Genomic DNA, 22,380 nt, shown 5'->3' with positions numbered 1-22,380 from the left:
AAAAAACGAGTGTAAATCATTATCTGATTTTATCTTTTTTTTTTTTTCCAATTTTATTTTGCGTACCGGGTGATGAGGTGTACTGCTTGTGACGATATGGTGAGATAAGTAAATTCTGGCCAGCTGCTTGGGTAAGTGAAGACTAGAGCCCTCGTCTCAGTGAGTTCATGATTCCGACACAACGACGTTAGAGGCCTTTTTTATTTATTTATTTCTTATTACCAATATGCATATATACAGTAAGAACATTAGGATTTCATTTAGATAAGAGTTAATTTATTACCATGAATCACAGTTGAAGATACTATAATCACGCTTCCATCTAGGGTAAGCTTTTCATATGGAAGAAGTCGCGTCATTGATTTTCCGCCACCGTTACTGCTGCACTCCCCTGTCACTTGCCCCTCCAAGCAAAGGCGCTAAGCTCCACTGACCCGGTTGCGTCACTGTGGTTGGGTGCCTGTCTTTGGTGTCTGTCTGTGCTTCACTTTCACCTTCAACTTTCGTCTTGCAACTTGAAGGTCACATCTCAACCACGACAAGGTCGATTTCTTTCAAGCGCGTTGCCGCTATAAGCTGAAAGAACAACGGCACTGAACAGCTCACTATCCAGCTCACGTCATCAGCTTGAGATCAGTGACTATTTAGCCCCGATACTCTCCCCGCTGTTGTCATAGCGGGGCATCAACTCTCGTCGCGCAAGCTACACCGAACCTTACGATATCACATCAATCAACTACGTGTTCGACCCCGAGCCCTCTTCTTACTTCGATACTCTCGATACTCTAAAATTCCACCAAACACGACAGCCTGACACCCCCTGCCCTGCCAGGAGAGTCGCCAGCCATGGACGACAACATCTCCACATTCATGTCCATTACGGGCACAAGCACTGATGTCGCCCGGAGCTTTCTCGAGATGACTGCGGGTAACTTCGAGCGTGCTATAGGACTCTTCTTCGAGAACCCCGATCTCGTTTCCGGTGTGGGAGCTGGCCTTTCTTCAACCGACCAGCCAGCAGCTGCCCCTGCGACAACAGCAGCAGCAACCAGAGGCAACATTGGCAGACAAGATTCGGCGGGCGTTATTCACATCGATAGTGACGATGACCAGGACATGCAACTCGAAGACTTTAGCGACAATGATGACGATAATGAGAGAGCCGTCGCAGCTCAAGCGGCAGCTCTAGCCCAGGAAGAAGAAGATATGGCAATGGCAAAGCGATTACAGGAGGAGCTATACCAAGGCAACCAAGGGTCTGGATCAGGAGGAAACCCAGATGATGTCCGGGCACCTATCGCGCGGACTACTGAGACCCTGGTGGCACCCGGATGGGGTGGTGGTGAGCACGATGATGGAATGGAGGCAGCTTTTCTAGAAGAGTTGAGACGCAGGCGGCGGGCAAATCCACGTAAGTGCCTGAACCACCCGCAGTAGACTTCCACTGATGCAGTCATATAGCCAATCGTGCGGGAGGACCATTCTCCCAGCAAATATGGGCCGACCCTGAACGCCGCCCAGCTCAGCCAGCCGAGAATGGAGCCCATGCAAGGCGTCTTGAAGATTTGTTTCGACCACCTTACGATCTGATGGCGCGCATGTCTTGGGATGACGCCCGTACACTAGGCAAGGAAGACAAGAAGTGGATCTTGGTTAATCTCCAAGACATGAACGACTTTAACTGCCAGGCCCTAAACCGCGACATTTGGAAGGACGAAGCTATCAAATCTCTGGTCTCAGAGAACTTCATATTTCTACAGTATGACAAGGACTTCCCGGATGCCGAGGAGTTTGTGACATTTTATTTCCCCAACCAAACCCACGAGAACCCTGATAACTACCCACATGTCTCGATCATCGACCCCCGAACAGGCGAGCAAGTCAAGGTTTGGACCGGGCGACCTTTCCCTTCCGCGCAAGACTTCCATGCCGAACTCGCCGAGTTTCTCGACCGCTACAGTCTCGCGGCCAATAGCAAGAACCCGGTTGCGAAGACGACAGCACGAAAGCCACAGAGAGTGGATGTCGATCGCATGACTGAGGATGAGATGCTTGAAATGGCTTTGAAGAACAGTCTGGAGGGTGCGACAGGAAGTGGAGGCTCCTCAACACCCAACCTCCATGACCCCGATGCTTTAACCAAAGACCCTGGCCCCGAGGAGGGTAAAGGAAAGGAACCTGAAGCCCCGGTTGAACAAAGTCCTTGGGCTCAAATTTCGAGCACCACCCCACATACCGAACCAGAGGCTAACCCAACAACTACTACACGCATTCAATTCCGACACCCTACCGGCCGTGTCATTCGACGATTCAACCTTGATGATCCAGTCCGCAGAATCTATGAATGGCTCAAGGCTGAGCCACTGGAAGGCAAAGAAGGGATCGAATTTGAGCTTAAGAAAATGCCTGCTGGCCAGGATCTCATCGAGAGCCTGGACACGACCGTTGCAGATGCAGGTCTGAAGCAAGGGACAGTCATGATTGAGTTCATTGAAGACTGAGCTGGTGACTGATTGAACGATTTCCTTTTATGCGGGATTACAGCAAACTTTGTAGATAGATCAGTATCGGAGCCATCGGAGTGAATTGGACTGGCTGCAGCCAGTGGAATATGCGGATTCTGAATCCTTGTGGCATCATTGCTATTGGCATTGATTTACCTTTATCATGAGGAGGGCGTGGGAGGTTACTATCTTTAGACAGCTCATCGAAGTCACGCATGAGAAATGACACTTGAAAGCAATGGAACTGTGCAAATGCCATGCTCGCATTCTGTGCCTGGCCATGTATGACAAGGCTAATTTAACACCAATGCAAGTAATCGCAATGTAATTTTATCTATCAAGCTAATGTGATCGCGTCAGCTTGTTCCTGATCCCCAAGAACTAATAGTTTGCCGCTTATTCCAACCCTTGAACAGATTGAAGTCAAAGCATCAAATGATACGTTTCACCATGCAATAGAGAGAAGCCATGAGCCAATAACGCAACATAAACCCTTGCAAAATGTGATATCAAGTCGTCATACCTGAACATCTTTTAATGAGTTTCGCATCTCTAGAGTTGGGCGTTATTGAACGCAGAAGATAATTGGCCTCAAGACCATGTCGATAACTGAGGCTGAGGCTGAGGCCAGGCCAGGCCCTAGCTGGAGATCTTGGAATCAGGTGCGGGAAGTATTTCCCAGCGACCCCTCCCCCCCTGTGGACAACCACTTACAGGGGGGAGAGAGTCTAAAAAGGTCGCACCAGGAACGGCCGTGAACAGATCGATTCAGGTTCGATGCGTGCCATTGATTGATTGGCAAAGCAAGGACATGAATGAGCCCGTTGCTCCTCAACAACCCCCACCTCAGGTAAACAGCAACAGCCAGCAACCAATACCTAGGTACCCAGAGCCAGCCCGTTCCGTTTCATAGTGGGAAGGTGTTAGCTTACTGTACGGAGTGTTTCTTTTTCTCTACCTCATTAGCTTGCGCCTGCTTGTTTTGGCTGCATGTTGTGTTGATTCTTTCCCTTGCGTAGGCGGAGATTGGCTGTGCTGTGCGACAACCTCTTTTCTATTCTCGCATTTATATGAGCACATTATCATCTCCCTGCTTGTTTCTTATTTCCCTCCCTTCTTTTCTTCTTCTTTTCATCTAGTGCACACTGTTTCTCTTCTGCGAAGAAAAAAAGTCGCGGCAACCGAGACAGATATTTACCACGAACCCGGTTCGAAATAAGACTACGATTTCTTAGTGGTGGGGTTGCTGCTAATCGACACCGCCAAACTACGATATCCGAATTGGAAGTGGGTTCAGTTCGACATCACGCGCCGTTGCGAAACCGTTGACCCGAATAAGAGGCCCTGAAGCGATTGCCAACCGATTGATACTGCTTCGAGTCAATAGCAGTCGGCGAATTCGCAGCGACAACGTCACTCAACCGCGGGGCAAACATCGTTAGTTACCCGAAAACATAAGCTTCCCCACGAACCTACACAATGGCAGATCGCGAGCATGAGGTTGACGACGCGAATGAAGCGCTTGACCCGGAGCTTCTCTACTCCAAGGAATACTGCATTGGTTAGTCCCTGACGTGGTCTTGTGTCGTGCGACACCAAATTGGGCACTTGGGCGTAAATGTACTGACATGGCGCAGGTGGTGGCAGTTTCGGCAAAGTTTACAAAGGGTGCGGCGACGATAATATGATCCACAGCGACCGAACTTTGCTAACGAATTCAGAGTCGATAAACGAACGGGCCAAGCTGTAGCGATCAAGGTCATTGATATAGAGAGTGCCGAAGACGAGGTCGAGGATATTATCCAAGAAATCGCCATTCTGTCCGAGCTACAATCACCATATGTCACCAAGTACTATGGATCCTATGCGAAAGGTGCCGAGTTATGGATCGTGATGGAGTTCTGTTCGGGAGGAAGCTGTGCCGACTTGATGAAGCCGGGATTGATTGGAGAGGACTACATCGCCATCATTGTGCGCGAGTTGCTCATGGGTTTGGATTATCTCCACACAGACAAGAAGCTACATCGAGATGTCAAAGGTAAGAAGGATGCCCTCGCCCCTGACGACGCTAATCGCCTGTAGCTGCCAATGTGCTTCTTAGCAGCAATGGTCAAGTCAAACTCGCCGATTTTGGCGTGTCAGGTCAGCTTTCTGCTACCATGACCAAGAAAAACACATTTGTTGGAACACCTTTTTGGATGGCCCCAGAGGTCATTAAGCAATCTGGGTATGATCATAAGGCCGATATTTGGTCTCTCGGTATTACAGCTCTCGAATTGGCCAATGGAGAGCCTCCTTATGCCGATATTCATCCTATGAAAGTTCTCTTTCTTATTCCAAAGAACCCTCCACCACGGCTAGAGGGAAATTTCACCAAAGCCTTCAAAGATTTCATCGAATTATGTCTCCAACGAGATCCCAAAGACCGACCAACAGCCAAGGATATGCTGCGACACCCGTTTATTAGACGGGCAAAGCGGACAACTTACCTGACTGAGCTTATCGAGAGGCACCAACGCTGGGCAGCTACTCATAAGGGAGAGGACGATGACAACTGGGATTCGGCTAACAGTGGACGAGCTCCTGCAGAACGTGAGCGAGTTGACGAAGATATGTGGGATTTCGGCACGGTGAGACTTGTTGGCGAGCGTGGCGGCATTGTTAATCGACCAGGTCTCAACCAACTGGATGAGAACGCAACAAACGCACGTGCTTCTAGACCACTAGAGAGCGAGGAAGACTATGGCGAGCAACGACGAGACGCAAGCCCAACCAAGTCAAGAGATTTCGCCCTTCAATCCCTTGAGACTGTCAAGGCCAACCCGGGCTCAAGGCAGTCTAGCCCCCAACGAAAGGCTGTTCCTCAATCTCAATATCAGCAGCCACTCCCATCGCCTACGAGGGCACTGCCTCAAACTCCCCTGAAGCTCCCTCCTCCAAGGGATAACGCCGAGACTCCTCGCCCATTGAGAATAAACCCCCCTGCAATAGTGCAGGAGTCTCCAGAGTATGACCGGGAGCTTCAGAGCCAACTACAGCGTGATATTGGCATGCTCAATCTGGATTACGAACCACAGACTGAGAGGAAAGCCAGTCCACAGATCCAGCAGGTCCAGCCACCACAGTGGTCATTACCACCTGCTCCTCCGGCCCATCAGCAACGACCAACAACAACCAAGCAGATGAGCCTACCTGAGATACCTCCATACAGGCCAAACCAAGCCCCCACGCAGCAAAGGGTACCTTCATTGCAACAGACTTCTGTGCCTCAAGTTCACACGCCCCTCCCAGGGGGTGCACAAGGCCCTCGACCTCTTCCATCAAAAGCTCAGTCGCCCAGCCCATCGGATTTTAACACGCCGTCGGCTTTCCCTACACCTGCACCAGCCAATCCCAATGGGGAGCTGGATGCTCTGAACGATGTCATATTCCCAGCCCTGGAGGAGGCGCTTAAGCGGCGACAGATAAACCTGCAGCAGATGTATAAGCCAGGACAGAACCCAGCTCAACTGACACCCCAACAACAACGCGCCGAAGCTTCTCACGAAAAGTTACGAAAATTGGTTTATAAGCTGGCACATGTCTGCAAAGAGATTGATCATTATGACAAGGCCGAACCTGTTGGGATGGGCAGAGAGGTTGGCAGTTTTCTCGAGGGGCTTCTTGAGGAGATTCTGGTGAGAGTCGAGCCTTTGGATGAGGATGAGGAAGTGCCCGCTTCACGATGAGTGTACGTTGTGTGATGAGCCATGTGATTAAGAAGCGCTGAAGAGTGTTTTGGAGTTTGGGTTTGACATTGTATATGGCATTCTGGCAGGTTGATGATAAAAGGACGGAATAGGTTAGCATGACGAGTATAAAGCGATATGACATGGCTGAGAATAGCTGGTATAACATAGATGCCAGTCTGTTGTGATTTTGAGACAGAGTCCAGCGATGTTTGTTTGTGGCATGAGAGGTTATCGAGGACTATATTAGGCTACAGGAGTAAATGAAGTTTTGAGTTCATGATCTTCAAGAACATATGATAACATAGGAATTGCGCATCGTGAAATGCTACTTCTCATTGCAGCCTTGGTAGTTTGATGCCTCGGGCTGAAGAGTAGGTCTCCTCGGATTTTGCCATCTCTTCTGTTAAGGGGTTATCATGAATGCTGTTTACCGCGGAGCATCATGACAACAAACGCTACTCATCTAAGACTATAATTAGACCCAGTATGCAAGCCATTGAGGCAAAAAAATACAGTTAGCCAAGCTATAGCAAGTGCTTTCTATTCTCGATACTAGGTTCGGAGTATTCTACCTATAAGCGTTTCGTAAGTACGAAGTCCGAGTAGCAACCAAAATCTTGCAACCTGATACCTCGCCAAGAATTTGCTTGACCCGCAGAAAAAGCTCCACATGGGGAATAGAGCTCGTTATGTCATGGTCATCATGATAGGGTTGCAAAGAATAGGGGAAGCTCAATATCATGAGAGCAACTGTATAGACATAAAGACAGAAACTAGCCGGATAAATTAGATATAAATATGACCGGGTCAACTCAATTGAATGTTATTGTTGATCCCCAATTCTGTTTCCGTGACGTCGTTTGCGTCCACAGCTCGGTCCAGCCTAAACCCAGAAAAGCAGTAAATTCTAGCGGCCGCGCCGTACAAAACTCCCCATAAAAGCTCGGAACAATCGCGTTTTCCGAGCGGCGGCCGAAAGAAAAGCAGTGGTAAAAAAAATTATTCTACAGAGGCTCGGGCCAATGCGACACCATAATTCAGAAGGGAACCTTGCAACTGGTTACTTTGCAGAGCTACCCGACGGGAACGGAAACAGGCTTGCGCGATTTGCACTTGCACCCTTCTTTAACCTCAACTTGTAAAAAAACAATCTTCTTCCTCTTTTCTTCTTCTCCTCTCTTCCTCTCTCCTCGTGTGCGGTGCCTCGGTTTTATCTCTCCCCACGAAAGCTCTCCTCTCTACCTTTTAGATACCCCCCACTTGTCATCATGTTGTCTCGAGGATCTCTTCGATCGGCCCAGGTACGTTTTTTGTGGTGTTTTGCTTTTGTTTTGTTTCTGTGTCATGATGATCTTTTGTGGTGTTTGTGGTACATGAGGGGGAATGTCTTTGAGCAATGGGCCTTTTGTGGCTGTCAGTGATGATGTGCATCATGTCATGATCATCATCGCGACATCACAACAAGCGAGAATTGGAGTTTTGCGTGGTGGGACATTACTGCGGGACAAAGACCACATCGCGCAAATGGCTCAGATTGATTATACGCAGCCTTCACTACTCAATTGATCCTGTTGCTAACAATTCTTCTCAGCTGCTGCGCGGCGTCGCCAAGCAACAACCCCAGCTCGCCCGATCCTTCGCCACCGTCCAGTCCGACATCTTCAAGCCCGCCAAGTTCGGCGGCAAGTACACCGTCACCCTCATCCCCGGTGACGGTATCGGTACCGAGGTTGCCGAGTCCGTCAAGACCGTCTTCAAGGCCGACAACGTCCCCGTTGAGTGGGAGCAGGTCGAGGTCTCCGGTCTCGAGGGCGCCGGCCGAACTGAGGATGCTTTCCGCGAGTCTGTCGCTTCTCTTAAGCGCAACAAGCTCGGTCTCAAGGGTATCCTTCACACTCCCATCAGCCGATCCGGCCACCAGAGTTTCAACGTCGCCATGCGACAGGAGCTCGATATCTACGCCAGCATCAGCTTGATCAAGAACATCCCCGGCTACGAGACCCGCCACAAGGACGTCGACCTGTGCATCATCCGAGAGAACACCGAGGGTGAGTACTCTGGTCTCGAGCACCAGAGCGTCGACGGTGTCGTCGAGTCCCTCAAGATCATCACCCGCGCCAAGTCTGAGCGTATCGCCAAGTTCGCCTTCTCTTTCGCTCTCGCCAACGGCCGATCCAAGGTTACTTGCATTCACAAGGCCAACATCATGAAGCTTGCCGACGGTCTTTTCCGCAGCACCTTCCACCAGGTCGCCAAGGACTACCCTACCCTCGAGGTCAACGACATGATTGTCGACAACGCCTCCATGCAGGCTGTCTCTCGTCCCCAGCAATTCGATGTTATGGTCATGCCTAACCTTTACGGTGGTATCCTGTCCAACATTGGTGCCGCTCTTGTTGGTGGCCCTGGTATCGTCCCTGGTTGCAACATGGGCCGTGAGGTCGCTGTTTTCGAGCCTGGTTGCCGTCACGTCGGTCTTGACATCAAGGGCAAGGACCAGGCTAACCCCACTGCTATGCTCCTGTCCGGCAGCATGCTGCTGCGACACCTCGGCCTTGATGAGCATGCTAACCGCATCTCCAAGGCCACCTACGCTGTTATCGCTGAGGGGTAAGTTCTAAACGATTCATTGAAGTACAATTGTAGTGCTAACAATTCTACAGCAAGGTCCGCACCCCCGACATGGGCGGCTCCTCCACCACCCACGAGTTCACCAAGGCCATCCTCGACAAGCTCGAGACTGTTTAAATGAAGCATCTTTTGTGATATCCCCCTCCCAAAACAAACCATGCGAAACCACCATTTTTATTTTTCGTTTGTCTTTCCCGTATGTAAAGCGGGAGCCGATTGGACATAACACGCACACACACACACATTCTGAAAAAGACAGACACACCCACCATACCTCGAATATATATACCTGACGACCCGGGACAGCGGATTTTAAGGCGTTCTGAGAGGCAGGGGTTTGGCGGCGACGTCGAAGGAAGAAAAGAAAGAAGAGAAGACAGAACAGAAGAAGACAGAGGATGATGATTGAAATAGCAGAAGGAGATTGTACGTGTAACATGAACTCTCGCAGTCTTGAATATATTGTAAAGTCCAAGTTGTTCCCAATTGCCGTGTGATTAGCCTATGAGCAGGAGCTCACGAAGTGTACGTGCTACGGTTTTTCTTTGTGGCAATTTGAGGTTCTTCCAACAGTACGTTCACTTGACACACGCCTCTTGAGTTCAGTCTGAATAAAGAATGATTTCCTTGTCATGCATGCTCCGAGCTTGGCGAGTTATTTATCGCGGAGACCGAGTTGGTAACCTCGGTTGATACTACACTGAAGATATTGGCAGCTTTGCTATAGGTTAGGATCAAATGCGTGTAATCTGCAATAAAGAGCATGACAGTGACAAGTTGACATAGAACATCTTATTTCTGATTGAACAATAGTATCGATGGTGCTTTTCTAGATAGCACTGAGACTTGCGTGATCAAAATTGACCAATAGCGTTTGAGCATGCGAACTCCAAACTAAGGACGAAACGTCTTCTTAGATACGAGAGCAATGATGCGTTGGCAGCTTCAAATGGCTCACTCAGAATGATTTGACAGCTAGTTTCAAGGCCAACCTTTCAGATTATACAAGATATTCTCGCCAATTGCGACATAAGATAGACCTAGCTCTGACCATCAACCCTCTTGCTAGACGTGGTGGTGAATATCACCATTGGGGAATAATCGCGAAGCCTTGGACTTGATATAGACTTAAGAAATATGTGAAGGGGAGATAGGAAGGGCACATGAGAACACCGGGCTTCGAGTAATTCTGTATAAGCCTCCGTGAATTCTAGCTAAAGCATCTACTTTTGCCCATTTCTAAATTCGTCCTCTTTCAAGGAATGCCTTTGGCACATCAACGTATCGACTCCTCAAATACTCGCCAATTCCCTTTCCAAGACCATCAATACGATCTGAAGACGCAATACCTCCGTTCAAGTTATCCAAAACGCGACTGTATCATGTCAGTAACTCAGCTTCAATATCATCGAACGGGGACTTACAAGTGCACAGCGTTGATACCAGGGAACTCAACCCTCTCGACCCTCCTCTCCGGATCGCCCTTGAACCAATCATCCCCAAACAACTGCTTCAGCTTCGAAACAGTCAACAAGTTCCTCAACCAAGCATACTCATCATCATTCCTAACAAAGAACCCAACATTCGAATTATCGCCCTTATCTCCTGATCTCGCATGCACAACACTTCCCAGCGGCGCCCACTCCGTCGGTCCGAAAGTAAGCATATCAACCGGTCCATGCGTTTCCGTCGACGGCCGTACAATAGGATACTTTGCTGTTTTTGCTGGTGGTTCAATACGATGTGATGCACCGGTACTCATCTCAATGCGATGCTCAATCGCAGAAACAGGCATGAGCGCTGGAAACATCTCCATAAACGGCTTGGGCACCATAGTCCTAAAATCAAGATTCATATGGTACCCTGGATAACTCTGCATGCGGAGAGCGTAAATCGGTACTTTGAACTTGGGCGCATCAATGTCTTCTTTTCGACGAGCTTGCGCAAAGACACGGAGTGATACAGTGCCTGCTTGTTGAGATGTTGGGTTCTCAGCTGGAGTGCCGTAGAGCTCGATGCTTAGACGGCTGAAATTTGAGTCTTTGAACATGTGTGCTAGTTGATTCTTCATCATGGCTGCTTTCTCGAAGACGTCGAGACCGTTGATGTAGAATGTTGCTTCGGCTTGGAAGCCGCCTTTTGCGGCGATCATGACTTTTGCTGTTGGGGGTGGCGGGAGGCCTTTTACTCCTGAGACGGAAACACGGTTTTCTGACTCTTGTTCGACTTGTACTCCAGAGAGATCTGCGACGACATCGGGGTTTAAGTATAAGTGGCCCTGGAGTTCGTAGAGTAATTGTGCGGTGACAGTCTCTTTCGTGACTCTTCCTCCACCTTCTGCTGTTCTTCCAATGGTACATCGTCCTCTTGGATCAATCTCTGCAATGGGGAATGCAATATCCACAAGTTCAGGTAGAAAGTCTTTGAACCCTGAAAAGTTCGCACCAACGACATAGGGACCGCACTCAATCAGATGAGCAGCGAGTAATGAGCCCGCTAATTCCTCATACTGATCTTCCCGCCAGCCATGATACCACGCCGCAGCGCCCATCACAGGAGAAGCATCAGTGCACCGACCGCAAATAACGATACGAGCACCCGAGCGAAGCGCTTGGACAATACCCCAACATCCAATATACGCAGTCGCACAACACGGCGTAAACCCCCAAGAGTCAAGAGTCTGCTCCGGATGATCCAAATGCGTAATCTGCACATCCCTCCTCCTCTCCCTATCCATAACAACATTTGAGACATCATCCCCCAGCACCTTCGCAACAACACAATCCCCATACCCCCTCTTCTCACAGAGCGCTCTGACCTTATCATACAGCGCATCAGTGTTCAACGCCCCAGCGTTAGTCACAACACGAATGTCGCGCTGCATGATATCATCAAGACACTCGTCAAGTTGCTCGAAGAAGCCATTCTCGTAGCCTAGGTTGGGGTCTACTTCTTGCTTGGTGATTGCGTTCCAGGCGATGTTCATCTCGGAGAGCCAGTCTCCTGTTATGACGTGCACGTTGCCGGAGCGGACCATGCGGGACATTGCGTGGGGATGGTCGCCTGTTGCGCCGGAGACGTTCCCGATGCGAATTGGTGGTCTGTCCAGCATTTTGATGTAATGTGAGGCTCAATGTATGAATATGTGTAAATGAACTGTTGGTACAGCTGAAGTGAGGTGGAAGTTATGGTGAACTGAGAGAGTGATGGAATGAGTTTAGGTTGCGGCTCTCGATACGCACCTCCTTAACTAGTGGACCGTCGGAATAAAGATATTCTTAATTGTGTGATATCTCGGATTATTCAGGATGTTGAGAGTCTCTCACGACTTATCATAAGACTGCATTTGGTGGATTGTGGATTAGCGGACGCGGCGCCGAGTGGCGATCCACTTACACGGGTCCTGGCATTTCGGCTTCGGCGACCGAGTCCGTCAATTCACTTGCTCAACATGAGATGGAACATGATGCGAGGTCGTTCCGAAGCAATAGGCTTAGATTTTTTCTTTTTATTTTATTCGGGAACTTGATTCGGGAACATTGATATGCATATCGTATATTGTCTAAGAGCTGGATGCATTTACACCCTCTGCAATCTTTGGCCTGAGGGCGATGGCAGAGCAAGAATCACTCAACCACCGGTGGAATAGCCCAACTTCGAGCTAAATTCAGAATATAGACACTGAATACTTAATATCATGCAGAAAAATTCAATAAAAAGAAGTACCTTGATAAAGTACACGGTCACTATCAATAATACGGATGACTCTCACCTCCCAATCCAAAAAACCACTCCTGACTCAACTGCGAAATAGCATCATTATGGAACTCATCCAGCCCCAAACTCTGCAAATCCCCAAAACAATCCCTAAAAGTACTATCAACAGTCATACCCGCTAGATCCGCCGAAAACTGCACCGGCGCCGCAACACTCGCCTCCACGACATCAGCTACCACCGCATCACTCAGTCTATCAAACAAATCCGAACAATTTCTCGCAAGATCCCATCTCTCCGAAACAGCTACTAACACTTTTGAACAAGCCCTCGTGTCGTTGACGACTTGGTTGATGGTAGGTGTTGTATGTAACCTCGCGCGCTGAGGCTCAGAACCTGAGAAATGATGTCGTAGAGCAAAGATGTATGACAACCCAGCTAAGAAGACAGCATGCATCGTAATCCACGAGTAATTCAACTTTCGCGATCGGTGCAAACTCGCATATAAGCTTATAGCCTCCCTCGCAGAGTCGTAAACATTCTGCAGCGCAAGGCTATTCACAGCTGCATCGTTCAGACACGGCGACGGCCGAAACAGCATGAGCATACCGTTATGGTACAAAAGCCTATACCACTCCTCGGAGCGAAAACTCGAACCACTAGCAGGCGAAGCAGCCGTGTCGCTCTTAACGAGGGGTAGGTTTGCTGTTTCTGTATGCCACTCTTGTAACTCCCTCGCTAGAGCTGTTCGCATCTCTTCATAGCTTGTATTTGAGAATGTGACGTGTTTCGCGCTGCGGTGTAGGGCGTTTATGATCTTGCCGCAGATGAGACGGTAGCGAACGATGTGCACGAATACAGAGGTTGCAGCGCGGTATTGAGGTGTTCCGTAGGGTGCTGATGAGAGGGGACTGCTATCCTCTGGGAGTTGATCTGCTGTTGATGAAGGAGGAAGATCAACGTCTATATCTTCAAGCTGTAGAGCCAAAGGTCTTCCAAGAGCCAGACTCGTCACGCGATCCAGCGCAACAAGACTCCAGAAGCATCTCCTCTTGGTCTCCATCTCCTCCTCCTTCACCTTCCTCGTCGCATCATCCAACGTGCGCGGAAGCGCATAAGTCGCCGCTCGATGAAGGCCCATCTCAAGACACGTCCTCGCCGCAACGCCGATGAGATGCCAAACTCTAGTCGTAGTATTACTCGACGTCGTGCCCATTCTATACTGACACACCAACAGCAGCGGCTGCAACCTCTCAATCCCATCTCTCGCCAGTACATCTGCTAGTCTCGTCATGGCGCGGTTATAATGCGTCTCAGCATCATATACCCGTTCCAGTTGAACTTGTGCACCTGCGCCGTGCCGATCGCAAGCGTCATGTCGACGAAGAAGGCATCGACGGGATCTTTGGCGCTGGACTCTTCGTACACAGCGTCTAAAGATCGGTAGAGGGATTTTGTAGAGAGGAAGGGGTAGCAGAGATGGTCATGGCTGCAGTAGGCTTTTAGGAGTTCTGATGCGAGGGTTTTGGGAGGAAGTCCGGAGTTGGTTTGCGGTGAGGTTAGGCCGGGGAGGGAGTTTGGTTTCCAGCCTGATGTGGTGAGAGATGAGGATGGTTGAGGGCGAGACTGGAGGAGGTTGGCGAGGAGGAGACCGCTTGTTGAACCGACGAAGTGATGGCCTCCGCCTGCAATGAGACTCATCTGAATAACCTCCTCGGCCACTTCTCCATCCCCAGGACTATCCTGCACCACCTCCGTCCCAGCCCTCTCAACATCTTCAGATCTCCTTGTCGCCTCCTCAGATCTTCTCGTCACCTCCTCCGAGCGCCTCAACTGCTGCGTCAAACTCTCATTACAATCCATCAACTCCCTAATCCTCCTCTCCAACTTTTGAACATTCCTCCTCCTCAATTGATGTTCACTAACAGCATATTCACAAGCGACATCAGCACGCTTACAGGGTCCGCATTGAGGTTGGATTTTGTCGCAGCGGACTTTGCGGCGGTGACATCTGTCGCAGGCGTTTGAGGGCATGAGGGAACGGAGACCGAGGCCGAGATGGTGAGAGGAGATGATGGAGAGACCCCGCTTGAGAAGGAGAAGTTATGGGTCTTTCGGTTAGTGAATGCGGGTTTTATTTTAGTTGATTTGATGGATAGTTCGGGTGGGATTGGGGGAACTAAGCTTAATTGTTACCTTAATCCTGACTCGTGGGGTTGGGACTGCAACGTTGATGGATGCATCGTGATGTGAGCCTGGGTGTTTATTTCCGCTCGTATTACTCTGTACAATGAGACGTTCGATAGATCTATTAGTTGAAGTATTATAAATTATTATTTAGACTTCTAAGAATGTAATTGATCGAATGCTATTCCCCGGATATCGTTATCCATTATTCATCATCATCACTTACACAAGTGTCTTGACTCAACACTAAACAATCCTCCTCCATGACTATCTAGCTCCCCCAAAATGGCGTCTTGGCAAAACCGCCATTCGGCCATCGGCCCCGTCCCCGAAACCAGGATACTCTCGCTCCTCGCCTCTGGTGATCCCCTCAACAATCCCACCCCCGGATATCCAGAATCTGGGGTATGCGGGGAACCCAAGTTCAGAAAAGAAGTTCAAATACCGCACCGTTCCCCTGCTTTTTCGCATCGATCATCCCAACCATCATTCTCTTCTGTTACTTCATTGAGATAGTCCGTGAGAGTTGATCATCATGACATCCCAAGATCACAAGATGGGCGTTGAGACCCTTGATGCTGAGAAGCAAAATGCTGCTCATGAGGAGTACTCTGCTGAGGTTCTTGACAAGAAGGGTAATGGTGATTACTCTGGTGCTGTGGCGAAGAGTGATCCTGAAGAGATCAAACTCGTCAAGAAGCTCGATAAATGGATCATGGTAAGTGTTCTCATCCCTTGTTGAACTCGTCTCTGACTTAATAGCCCACCCTTTGGTTAATGTACTGGCTCAACTACCTCGACCGCAACGCCATCACCCTCGCCCGCCTAAACGGCTTCGAAGAAGATCTCAACCTCCAAGGCTCACAGTACAACACCTCCGTCTCAATCCTTTTCGTCGGCTACGTCCTCGGCCAAATCCCCAGCAACATGATAATCACCCGCGTCAGACCATCATGGTATATGGGTGGTTTCATGATGGCATGGGCCGTCGTCAGTTCCCTCACTGCCGTAGCCCACAACTACACCGGCGCTCTTCTCACGCGATTCTTCCTCGGTATCGTGGAAGCTCCTTATTACCCCGGTGCTCTGTACATGCTGTCGACGTTTTATACCAGGAAGGAATTGGCGACGAGGATTAGTATTCTTTACTCTGGTAATGTCCTTGCTTCTGCTTTTGCGGGCTTGATTGCGGCGGGTGTTTTTGAGGGTATGGATGGACTTGCTGGGATTAAGGGCTGGCGATGGTTGTTTATTCTTCAGGGTGCGGTCACGTTTGTTGTGGCTATCGTGGCGTGCTTTACTCTTCCTGATGAACCGTTGACGACGAGATGGCTTACGCCTGAGCAGCGTCAACTTGCACATGATCGCGTTCTGAGAGATACAGTCGGACAGAAAGGCGACGGGAATCCATGGAGCGGTCTTCGTGAAGCAATTGTCGACCCAAAGGTCTGGGTATTTATCGTTCTTCAGCATCTTCACCTTGCGACCAACGGCTTCAAGAATTTCTTCCCTACCATCGTCAACACACTCGGCTTCAACACCACCATTACTCTCGTCCTCACCTGTCCTCCTTTCTTAATCGCCGGTGCTCTCTCCATCCTTTGGGCCAAGTCTTCTGGTCACTTTAACGAGAGTACCTGGCACATCACCATCTCCAAGATCGTCGCTACCTTTGGTTTCGTGTTGGCTTGCGCTACCATGAATGTTGGAGCGAGATACTTTGCCATGTGTGTCTTCACTATTGGTACTTATGGTGTCAATTCTATTCTTCTGGCTTGGGTGGGAAATACTTGTGGACAGACGAGGGAGAAGAAGGCTTCTGCTCTAGCTCTCGCCAACGTCAGTGCGACACTCAGTCTGATCTGGACTCCTGTAAGTAATATCCCTACCTCGTTCTCGGTACAAGTGGCTAACTCATGCAGTATCTCTGGCCCAAATCTGACGCACCGCGGTATGTGCTGCCGCTCTCAAGCAGTGCTGGTTTTGCTGTAGCTTGTATTGCTGGAGTCTGGCTTATGAGGTGGATGCTGGTCAGGCAGAACAGGAAAATCAGACAGACGGACTCTGAGGCAACCCTGTTCTATGCTTATTAGACGTACCACTGGCTGTACAGCTTAATTTGATAGTTGAAGATGGAATTACATGAAGTTGTGATACTCTCACTTCTTTATAAGTGGTGACGACACTTTTATAATGTGATCAAAGAGTGATTAGACCCAAGGACAATGTGTCACAAATTTAGAACAAATCAGATAAGATATTTATAATTCATCCCTAATTTAGAAGATCAGCAGACAATAACCACCATAAGCTTTATAAAGCTTAGGGTAGTTTAGATAAAGTAGGTAGGTTAGTTGCTCGACAGTGATTCATAGGTCCAGGTTATTCCTTTATGATCACTCATGACATCCAGTGGCCACGAGCTATTACCCATAGTCTATAAAACCAGACTGTTGATTCTCAAAAGATGTCTGCCAAACACAACTCTGGCATGTACTGTGACATGTCAACTGCCCTGGGACCTATCGATCCTGTATGTATATGAATGTCGTTAAGGTCAGCTGGAGTGAAGACACTCTCCATAGGAAACAACCAGAACCCAATGACTGGCTGAGGTGACGTTTCAAAGATGCTTGCTATCTCATGATCCCAATCAACTTTGCGCCCACCCAATTTATTCCCGCCATCGAAATACTTTTTGAGTTGCTCGTGCTCACCCTGGAGCCAGTACCACCGGCATAACCTTTTACGACTACTGCCGAACTGATAGATGACCTTGTGCCTGTGTTGAACCCCTAATCCTTCAAGCAGTTCAAACCACCGCTTGAACATGGTCCGCGGGTTGACGCCTAATTCTACTCGCCGAAGATCTTCATCGTGCAATCGAGGGTCATATGGCAGTCTTTCGAAGCGTTGAATATCCCCCCGAATGGGAACAGTATGATTTGAGCGACAAGTGTATTCACAGCCCCGTCGGAAGCTACCCCTCAAATTCCTAGCACCTTCGTAATTCATGAAAGTAAGTCTTTCAATCCTGGATAAGCCTTGCTTTAAGGTATATTCATCATGGATATGTAAATATCGTGGCTTCAGTACGGTTCTCAGAGAGACATTGACCAAACCCACATGACGAGGATCATGAGCCCAAATGTCACGAGAAAAGCACCCAAAGGCCTCCAAAGAGCGAAGATTTAACGTGTCTAATTCGGGACAAACATAGAGTGTCCCCCTCGACCTCGTTTTATCTTTCCTCTCGTACCAACATGGTAGTTGAACACGGTAGAAAGCCAAAGCAGCCCTGCGTGACTCAGACGTGGTTCGGAAGAGTTTACTGATCCTCCAACAATGACCCAATACGATATTATACTCTTCGGGCTTTGCTAGCATTTGCCATAAGTGCGGGATATATGTGTAATCGAAACGGTCCAGGGTGATATCGATCCATCGCTCGTGACTGAGGGCCTGCTGCCAAACAAGCCAGCGAATATCAGCAGGAAAGCGTGCAAACAGGTGAAAGTCGCCGCATGGTTCAAGAGGAGGATTGAAGATTTTCAAGTGTCGTGGTGCATGACTTCTCAGGTTGTAACGTCTCACGGGAGGTGACATGCTGCCGCGAGCCATTGTTAACAAACAAACAACTTTTGATGAAGAATGAAGAACTTGTTTGCTTTGGAAGGCAAAAGACTGTTTTTATAATTCATATGTATTAAGTTTGTGATTCACGAGACCTGGGTAGCCTTTATCAGGGCACACAAGGTCTAAATCCTACGAATATATCACGGTCTTCAAAGAAGCATATTCACTAAAGTGTATTGACAACAGAGTTACACTGCGTTATCCACCGCCTCACTGAGATAATTAGCTGAACTGAATTCTACTGAACTAAGGTCACATACGAAGACGCCCTTCGTCTGAGGCGTCTTGTTATACATGATGGCCATGCGTGGTGAGCTTCTGACCTCAGTCAGCTAACTGAGAGGATCTGAGAAGACCAGACCGAAACTGTCACAGGCAAGAAAAGTCTTACCTAAGTTTTGCATGGCTCGTCTAAGCTTGGACCAGAGTGAGAATGTCACAATTGCTTCACCATCACAGATGCATCCAGCAACCGGTATCAGAATATTCTCGAATTGTGAAGGAAATTGTCGCTAGTCATGCGCAAGGTAGTCCAAACCCGACCAGAAGAACGCCATCCTGCAAGAAGCCCGTACGCCGTCCATACCAATTGATCTCCCAAACGCCATCGTAAAGACATGCCAATCTTGTGATCCCCTTTGTAAATCGGCGACTATCGCGTAGCTGCATCTCTGAAACACCCGACACCTCAGGTCGATTATGCATAACCGATCGACACCTGCAGTAGCTTAACCGCCTACCGTCCACAGTGGAATACCTCCCTAGTGATTGGCCAATGTATCTCGGGGCGTCACCCCCATCGCTTGTCGAAGCGACGGCGTTAACGAATCAGTCGAGTCCCTTTGACGTCCCCAATTCTCATTCGTAGCTGCAGGCGAAGCCGTATTCATTTCCTTCCTGTCCTGTGATCGTTCATACGTCGGTGGTGGTGCTCGGGGCATATTTGCTGGTTTTTGCTTAATCGGCGCAATGCCGTAGTCGTCGAGTTCTTGGAAATCCTTCGGGTCTTCGAGTTTATCTAGGCGCTGGCGACGGCGATGGAGGTAGCATAACAGAGCGATAACGCCAAGGGCTACGACTGTGCTGCGGAATGAGGTCAGCCAAGACAGATTACCGATATGCGAGAATGGTCATAAATACCTGGCGATGAAGAGAATTAGCATGATCTCGCCTGTGCTAATATTGGGCTTTTCGCAGGTATCAGAGTATTGATCATTGCGACATGTTTCCTTGGCTTCTCTCGGAAGCACTCGCGTGAGACCCATTCCCTCAGCGCGAGACGCAAGGGCGCCTAATTCCTTGTCGAGAATCATGATAAAGTGAGTGTGCAATAGAAAATTAAATTAACGATTCAGTGTTATTCTGAGCAAAAGAAAAAGACACAATCAAGAGCCAAGTCTGCAAAAGACGGGAGCAAAACCTAGGAAAACGAGGGAAGGGGGTTTATTGCATCCAAGGGCAAGAGGCATTCATTAAAAAGCCAATGCGAGACTGACGATGCGCCTTCAGTTGAATGACATGCTTCCGAGAGCTCCATGTTTCAGAAGCTCAGCCCCCCTTGGGTTGGCTCCCGATGCTGCTGGGGTCCCTGTAAATCAGGGGTGCATCTCGTGAGCAGTGAAATTGACCCTCTCGAAATCGGGGCTACAGAGGATTTGATACGAGATCTAGACTGGTCTTGTCACATCATGTTACGTGTACCTGATTGACATTTCTATCAATAGTTTATGACTAAACGTTGATACATATCCATGCATTCTCCCTCAACTTGTCGGTTCACGGCTTTACATCCTCTATCAATACGCCGTGAAACTCACCGCACAAACAGCATAGACCAAAAGGAACAACTCAAGCTGAAACTGCCCATTCCAACATCTCAAACAAACGCAATATTAATTTGCTTCTTCCTCTTCGTCTGCTAATAATCAACATAAACCCCTTATTGTGGGGGATGCCATCATTAATTAAACCAAGTGGGCTGCATAATCCCTGTCGGCAAAGCTTCCCATTGCCGTTCGTTCCCCCAGATTAAGGGACGCAAAATAACGTGACGGGGATAACGGCGATCACGCAACGGTTGAAGCAGAATGAACCAGGAAGTTGATCATGCTGGATGTCAATCGTGAGCGATTAGCGGGCTATAGACGTTGCCAAGCTTTTGGTGGCAGAGAGAATGGGCGATTTGGACACATGGTTGGCATGGATGAGGCTGGGGAGGAAATTACATGGCGTTCAAGATCAACTGCGGTGTTTGACAGTCCTAAATCCGGGGATATGAATGTTCCGTGGATGCTGGGTCTCTGCATTCTTGAGGGTCCCGAGAGTCCGATAGTCCGTTCCCAAGAATAGCATCAATGGATTTTGAATGAGAATGGATGCTTCTCATAGGCTACTACGCATTCCGAGGACAGTCGAATCTACTTGATGAGCCCGAGAAGCCGAGTACACGGCCCGAGAAGTTGATCGTCATTGCTGACGAGAGAACTAATGGTAGAGTTTGAGATACCCAGTAGCCATCAATGAGTATGTAAGTCATCGAAACATTTGTTCTTCATCATGAAGAAGTATCTTACACCTCAATTGACTGAAGTAAATTTCTGGCCATAGTACAATTGAAGTTCAGAGCAATGTCTCACAAGGCGCAACAATACACAAAACAACCTAAACTCATAAACACCAAAGATCGCACATCGTAGCCTCATACAGATCTCACGTCGGACTCGACTCGACCTGGACCCTGTAGTACTAACATCCTGCAGCTGGAACAACTTTACACCGATCCTCTCACAATGACATAATTCCACTTGCCAAGCTCTCGTCAGACCATGAAGCCATCTCCGCATCAACAACCTGAGGAAATACCTCATTAACCATTATCATGTCCTACTCTCTAACTCAACAGCTTCTCGTCTCAGACGAGCAGGCTTACAAGCGAGCTACCCAGTCCGAGTTTCTCAAGCTCGCAGGTCACGGTAAAGCATCAAAAGAGCTTCTTGGCCGCTGGCTTGCAAACGACCGTCTTTATATCCACAGCTACTGCCGTGGCCTTGGTCGTCTTCTCAGCTTCCTGGAGTACCCTGATACTGTGCAGCCCAATGTTGATCCTGGAGCTACAACAAAGCTTCTAGACTGGATCGTCGCAGCTCTCGTCAACATCCGCCGAGAAGAAAAGTTCTTCATCAACACAGCAGCAGAATACGGGATCAACGTTAATCTTGAGACTGGAGAAGATGGTCGTGTTGACTCAAGCACCAAACTAGAAGGTCTCCGACGTTGGGAGGCTCTGTACGCCTCTGTATCTCCCAATGAGAAAGAAGAACTTCCTTGGCTTGAAGCTGCGGTGATTTACTGGGGAACGGAAAAGTGTTACCTTGATGCTTGGTCTTGGGCTAAGGGGCAGCTCTCTGGTGATGACGGGAGTAATGATGCTGATGGTGGGGCTGTGAGGAAGGAGTTTATCAACAACTGGACGTGTAAGGAGTTTGTTGAGTTTGTGGATGAGCTTGGAAGTATTATTGATGATGCTGTTAACAAGCTTGTTGAGGAGAAGGGTAAGGATGTCAAGGAGAAACTGTTCAAGAGGGTTGAGGGGAAGTGGCATGACGTTCTGGAGGCAGAGGAGGCATTCTGGCCAGTCGTCTAACATGAGTGACTCGAAAGGCGCTGTGTTCTTGATGTAGGCATCAAAATGCGAAGCCCTCACTTTTCTTCAACGAGCGAACTGTAAGGAAAGGGTATCCGTGTCAAATTGAAAGGTCTAGAACGAAAGATTTTCCCACCCAACGCCGTACAATGCCAAACCAGCCCACAAGCCTAAAACTGTATCCGTCGCTTTCGTCCAGTGTACTTGGACGTCGCCTTGACAATTTTTCCCTTCCGTTCCATCTGCTCCTTCTTCTTGACGATCCACGCCTTACTACCCTTCGACATATTCGGAGCATGCGCTTTAATCTGCCTTCTCGCATCCTCAACATCC

At 48.8% G+C, this 22,380-nt stretch overlaps 10 protein-coding genes across 15 annotated transcripts in view; 5 read left to right on the top strand and 5 right to left on the bottom strand.

Annotated features, from left to right (window-relative positions):
• Positions 1-331: 331 nt before the first annotated feature.
• On the top strand, positions 332-2,976 carry FOXG_08760 (uncharacterized protein). Of its 2 annotated transcripts, XM_018387785.1 has the most exons (3): positions 332-1,411; positions 1,462-2,813; positions 2,865-2,976. In XM_018387785.1, the coding sequence occupies exons 1-2, from the start codon at positions 847-849 to the stop codon at positions 2,499-2,501; spliced, it is 1,605 nt and encodes a 534-aa protein (XP_018245703.1). In that variant the 5' UTR covers positions 332-846; the 3' UTR covers positions 2,502-2,813; positions 2,865-2,976. The 2 variants fall into 2 exon arrangements, with proteins under 2 accessions (XP_018245703.1, XP_018245704.1); XM_018387786.1 differs by having other exon boundaries at positions 487-1,411; positions 1,462-2,976.
• Positions 2,977-3,212: 236 nt separating this feature from the next.
• On the top strand, positions 3,213-6,550 carry FOXG_08759 (STE/STE20/YSK protein kinase). Of its 3 annotated transcripts, XM_018387783.1 has the most exons (5): positions 3,515-3,791; positions 3,844-4,065; positions 4,142-4,172; positions 4,226-4,542; positions 4,587-6,539. In XM_018387783.1, the coding sequence occupies exons 2-5, from the start codon at positions 3,984-3,986 to the stop codon at positions 6,230-6,232; spliced, it is 2,076 nt and encodes a 691-aa protein (XP_018245701.1). In that variant the 5' UTR covers positions 3,515-3,791; positions 3,844-3,983; the 3' UTR covers positions 6,233-6,539. The 3 variants fall into 3 exon arrangements, with proteins under 3 accessions (XP_018245700.1, XP_018245702.1, XP_018245701.1); XM_018387782.1 differs by having other exon boundaries at positions 3,213-4,065; positions 4,587-6,550; XM_018387784.1 differs by having other exon boundaries at positions 3,283-4,065; positions 4,142-4,542.
• A 566-nt stretch (positions 6,551-7,116) lies between these two features.
• On the top strand, positions 7,117-9,521 carry FOXG_08758 (isocitrate dehydrogenase [NAD] subunit 1, mitochondrial). Its single transcript, XM_018387781.1, has 3 exons — positions 7,117-7,536; positions 7,827-8,845; positions 8,899-9,521. The coding sequence occupies exons 1-3, from the start codon at positions 7,504-7,506 to the stop codon at positions 8,981-8,983; spliced, it is 1,137 nt and encodes a 378-aa protein (XP_018245699.1). The 5' UTR covers positions 7,117-7,503; the 3' UTR covers positions 8,984-9,521.
• A 329-nt stretch (positions 9,522-9,850) lies between these two features.
• Positions 9,851-12,211, bottom strand: FOXG_08757 (uncharacterized protein). The gene is made up of 2 exons (XM_018387780.1): positions 10,291-12,211; positions 9,851-10,241 (listed from the first exon to the last, which is right to left on the bottom strand). The coding sequence occupies exons 1-2, from the start codon at positions 11,976-11,978 to the stop codon at positions 10,106-10,108; spliced, it is 1,824 nt and encodes a 607-aa protein (XP_018245698.1). The 5' UTR covers positions 11,979-12,211; the 3' UTR covers positions 9,851-10,105.
• A 354-nt stretch (positions 12,212-12,565) lies between these two features.
• Positions 12,566-14,661, bottom strand: FOXG_08756 (uncharacterized protein). Its single transcript, XM_018387779.1, has one exon. The coding sequence runs from the start codon at positions 13,873-13,875 to the stop codon at positions 12,616-12,618; it is 1,260 nt and encodes a 419-aa protein (XP_018245697.1). The 5' UTR covers positions 13,876-14,661; the 3' UTR covers positions 12,566-12,615.
• A 509-nt stretch (positions 14,662-15,170) lies between these two features.
• On the top strand, positions 15,171-17,041 carry FOXG_08755 (uncharacterized protein). Its single transcript, XM_018387778.1, has 3 exons — positions 15,171-15,486; positions 15,531-16,640; positions 16,691-17,041. Exons 1-3 carry the CDS (start codon positions 15,304-15,306, stop codon positions 16,859-16,861), a joined length of 1,464 nt encoding a protein of 487 aa, XP_018245696.1. The 5' UTR covers positions 15,171-15,303; the 3' UTR covers positions 16,862-17,041.
• Positions 17,042-17,228: 187 nt separating this feature from the next.
• FOXG_19877 (uncharacterized protein) lies at positions 17,229-18,389 on the bottom strand (the record flags this gene model as incomplete). The annotated part of the gene is made up of 1 exon (XM_018400159.1): positions 17,229-18,389. One exon carries the CDS (start codon positions 18,387-18,389, stop codon positions 17,229-17,231), a length of 1,161 nt encoding a protein of 386 aa, XP_018245695.1.
• Positions 18,390-18,549: 160 nt separating this feature from the next.
• FOXG_08754 (uncharacterized protein) lies at positions 18,550-19,911 on the bottom strand. 2 transcript variants are annotated; one of them, XM_018387777.1, is made up of 3 exons: positions 19,545-19,905; positions 18,796-19,487; positions 18,598-18,617 (listed from the first exon to the last, which is right to left on the bottom strand). In XM_018387777.1, exons 1-2 carry the CDS (start codon positions 19,715-19,717, stop codon positions 19,166-19,168), a joined length of 495 nt encoding a protein of 164 aa, XP_018245694.1. In that variant the 5' UTR covers positions 19,718-19,905; the 3' UTR covers positions 18,598-18,617; positions 18,796-19,165. The 2 variants fall into 2 exon arrangements, with proteins under 2 accessions (XP_018245693.1, XP_018245694.1); XM_018387776.1 differs by having other exon boundaries at positions 18,550-19,487; positions 19,545-19,911.
• Positions 19,912-20,162: 251 nt separating this feature from the next.
• Positions 20,163-22,312, top strand: FOXG_08753 (uncharacterized protein). 2 transcript variants are annotated; one of them, XM_018387774.1, is made up of 2 exons: positions 20,163-20,931; positions 20,995-22,312. In XM_018387774.1, exon 2 carries the CDS (start codon positions 21,283-21,285, stop codon positions 22,045-22,047), a length of 765 nt encoding a protein of 254 aa, XP_018245691.1. In that variant the 5' UTR covers positions 20,163-20,931; positions 20,995-21,282; the 3' UTR covers positions 22,048-22,312. The 2 variants fall into 2 exon arrangements, with proteins under 2 accessions (XP_018245691.1, XP_018245692.1); XM_018387775.1 differs by having other exon boundaries at positions 20,177-20,894; positions 21,012-22,312.
• A 59-nt stretch (positions 22,313-22,371) lies between these two features.
• The window catches only part of FOXG_08752 (methyltransferase), a gene marked incomplete at its 3' end in the record, with an annotated part of 1,004 nt that continues 995 nt past the window's right edge, over positions 22,372-22,380 (bottom strand). The window contains exon 3 of the mRNA XM_018387773.1: positions 22,372-22,380. Coding sequence (XP_018245690.1) covers positions 22,372-22,380 — 9 coding nt within the window.

The sequence above is a fragment of the Fusarium oxysporum genome, chromosome 2, assembly GCF_000149955.1.
Source record: "Fusarium oxysporum f. sp. lycopersici 4287 chromosome 2, whole genome shotgun sequence".
NCBI classification, from domain to species: Eukaryota; Fungi; Ascomycota; class Sordariomycetes; order Hypocreales; family Nectriaceae; genus Fusarium; species Fusarium oxysporum.
This window is presented reverse-complemented; position numbering and strand designations above follow the sequence as displayed.

Bases quoted from the DNA above. Each gene is read 5' to 3' on its own strand.
- FOXG_08754 (XM_018387776.1), bottom strand. From the start codon at position 19,717: ATGATTCTCGACAAGGAATTAGGCGCCCTTGCGTCTCGCGCTGAGGGA. The intron at 19,488-19,544 runs GTATTTATGACC...CTCATTCCGCAG, and splicing joins CTAATTCTCTTCATCGCCAG to CACAGTCGTAGCCCTTGGCG.
- FOXG_08755 (XM_018387778.1), top strand. From the start codon at position 15,304: ATGACATCCCAAGATCACAAGATGGGCGTTGAGACCCTTGATGCTGAG. The intron at 15,487-15,530 runs GTAAGTGTTCTC...CTGACTTAATAG, and splicing joins AGCTCGATAAATGGATCATG to CCCACCCTTTGGTTAATGTA. The intron at 16,641-16,690 runs GTAAGTAATATC...TAACTCATGCAG, and splicing joins TCAGTCTGATCTGGACTCCT to TATCTCTGGCCCAAATCTGA.
- FOXG_08757 (XM_018387780.1), bottom strand. From the start codon at position 11,978: ATGCTGGACAGACCACCAATTCGCATCGGGAACGTCTCCGGCGCAACA. The intron at 10,242-10,290 runs GTAAGTCCCCGT...GACATGATACAG, and splicing joins GGTATCAACGCTGTGCACTT to TCGCGTTTTGGATAACTTGA.
- FOXG_08756 (XM_018387779.1), bottom strand. From the start codon at position 13,875: ATGACGAGACTAGCAGATGTACTGGCGAGAGATGGGATTGAGAGGTTG.
- FOXG_08753 (XM_018387774.1), top strand. From the start codon at position 21,283: ATGTCCTACTCTCTAACTCAACAGCTTCTCGTCTCAGACGAGCAGGCT.
- FOXG_08758 (XM_018387781.1), top strand. From the start codon at position 7,504: ATGTTGTCTCGAGGATCTCTTCGATCGGCCCAG. The intron at 7,537-7,826 runs GTACGTTTTTTG...AATTCTTCTCAG, and splicing joins GATCTCTTCGATCGGCCCAG to CTGCTGCGCGGCGTCGCCAA. The intron at 8,846-8,898 runs GTAAGTTCTAAA...ACAATTCTACAG, and splicing joins TACGCTGTTATCGCTGAGGG to CAAGGTCCGCACCCCCGACA.
- FOXG_08759 (XM_018387782.1), top strand. From the start codon at position 3,984: ATGGCAGATCGCGAGCATGAGGTTGACGACGCGAATGAAGCGCTTGAC. The intron at 4,173-4,225 runs GTGCGGCGACGA...TAACGAATTCAG, and splicing joins TTCGGCAAAGTTTACAAAGG to AGTCGATAAACGAACGGGCC. The intron at 4,543-4,586 runs GTAAGAAGGATG...AATCGCCTGTAG, and splicing joins GCTACATCGAGATGTCAAAG to CTGCCAATGTGCTTCTTAGC.
- FOXG_08760 (XM_018387785.1), top strand. From the start codon at position 847: ATGGACGACAACATCTCCACATTCATGTCCATTACGGGCACAAGCACT. The intron at 1,412-1,461 runs GTAAGTGCCTGA...GCAGTCATATAG, and splicing joins CAGGCGGCGGGCAAATCCAC to CCAATCGTGCGGGAGGACCA.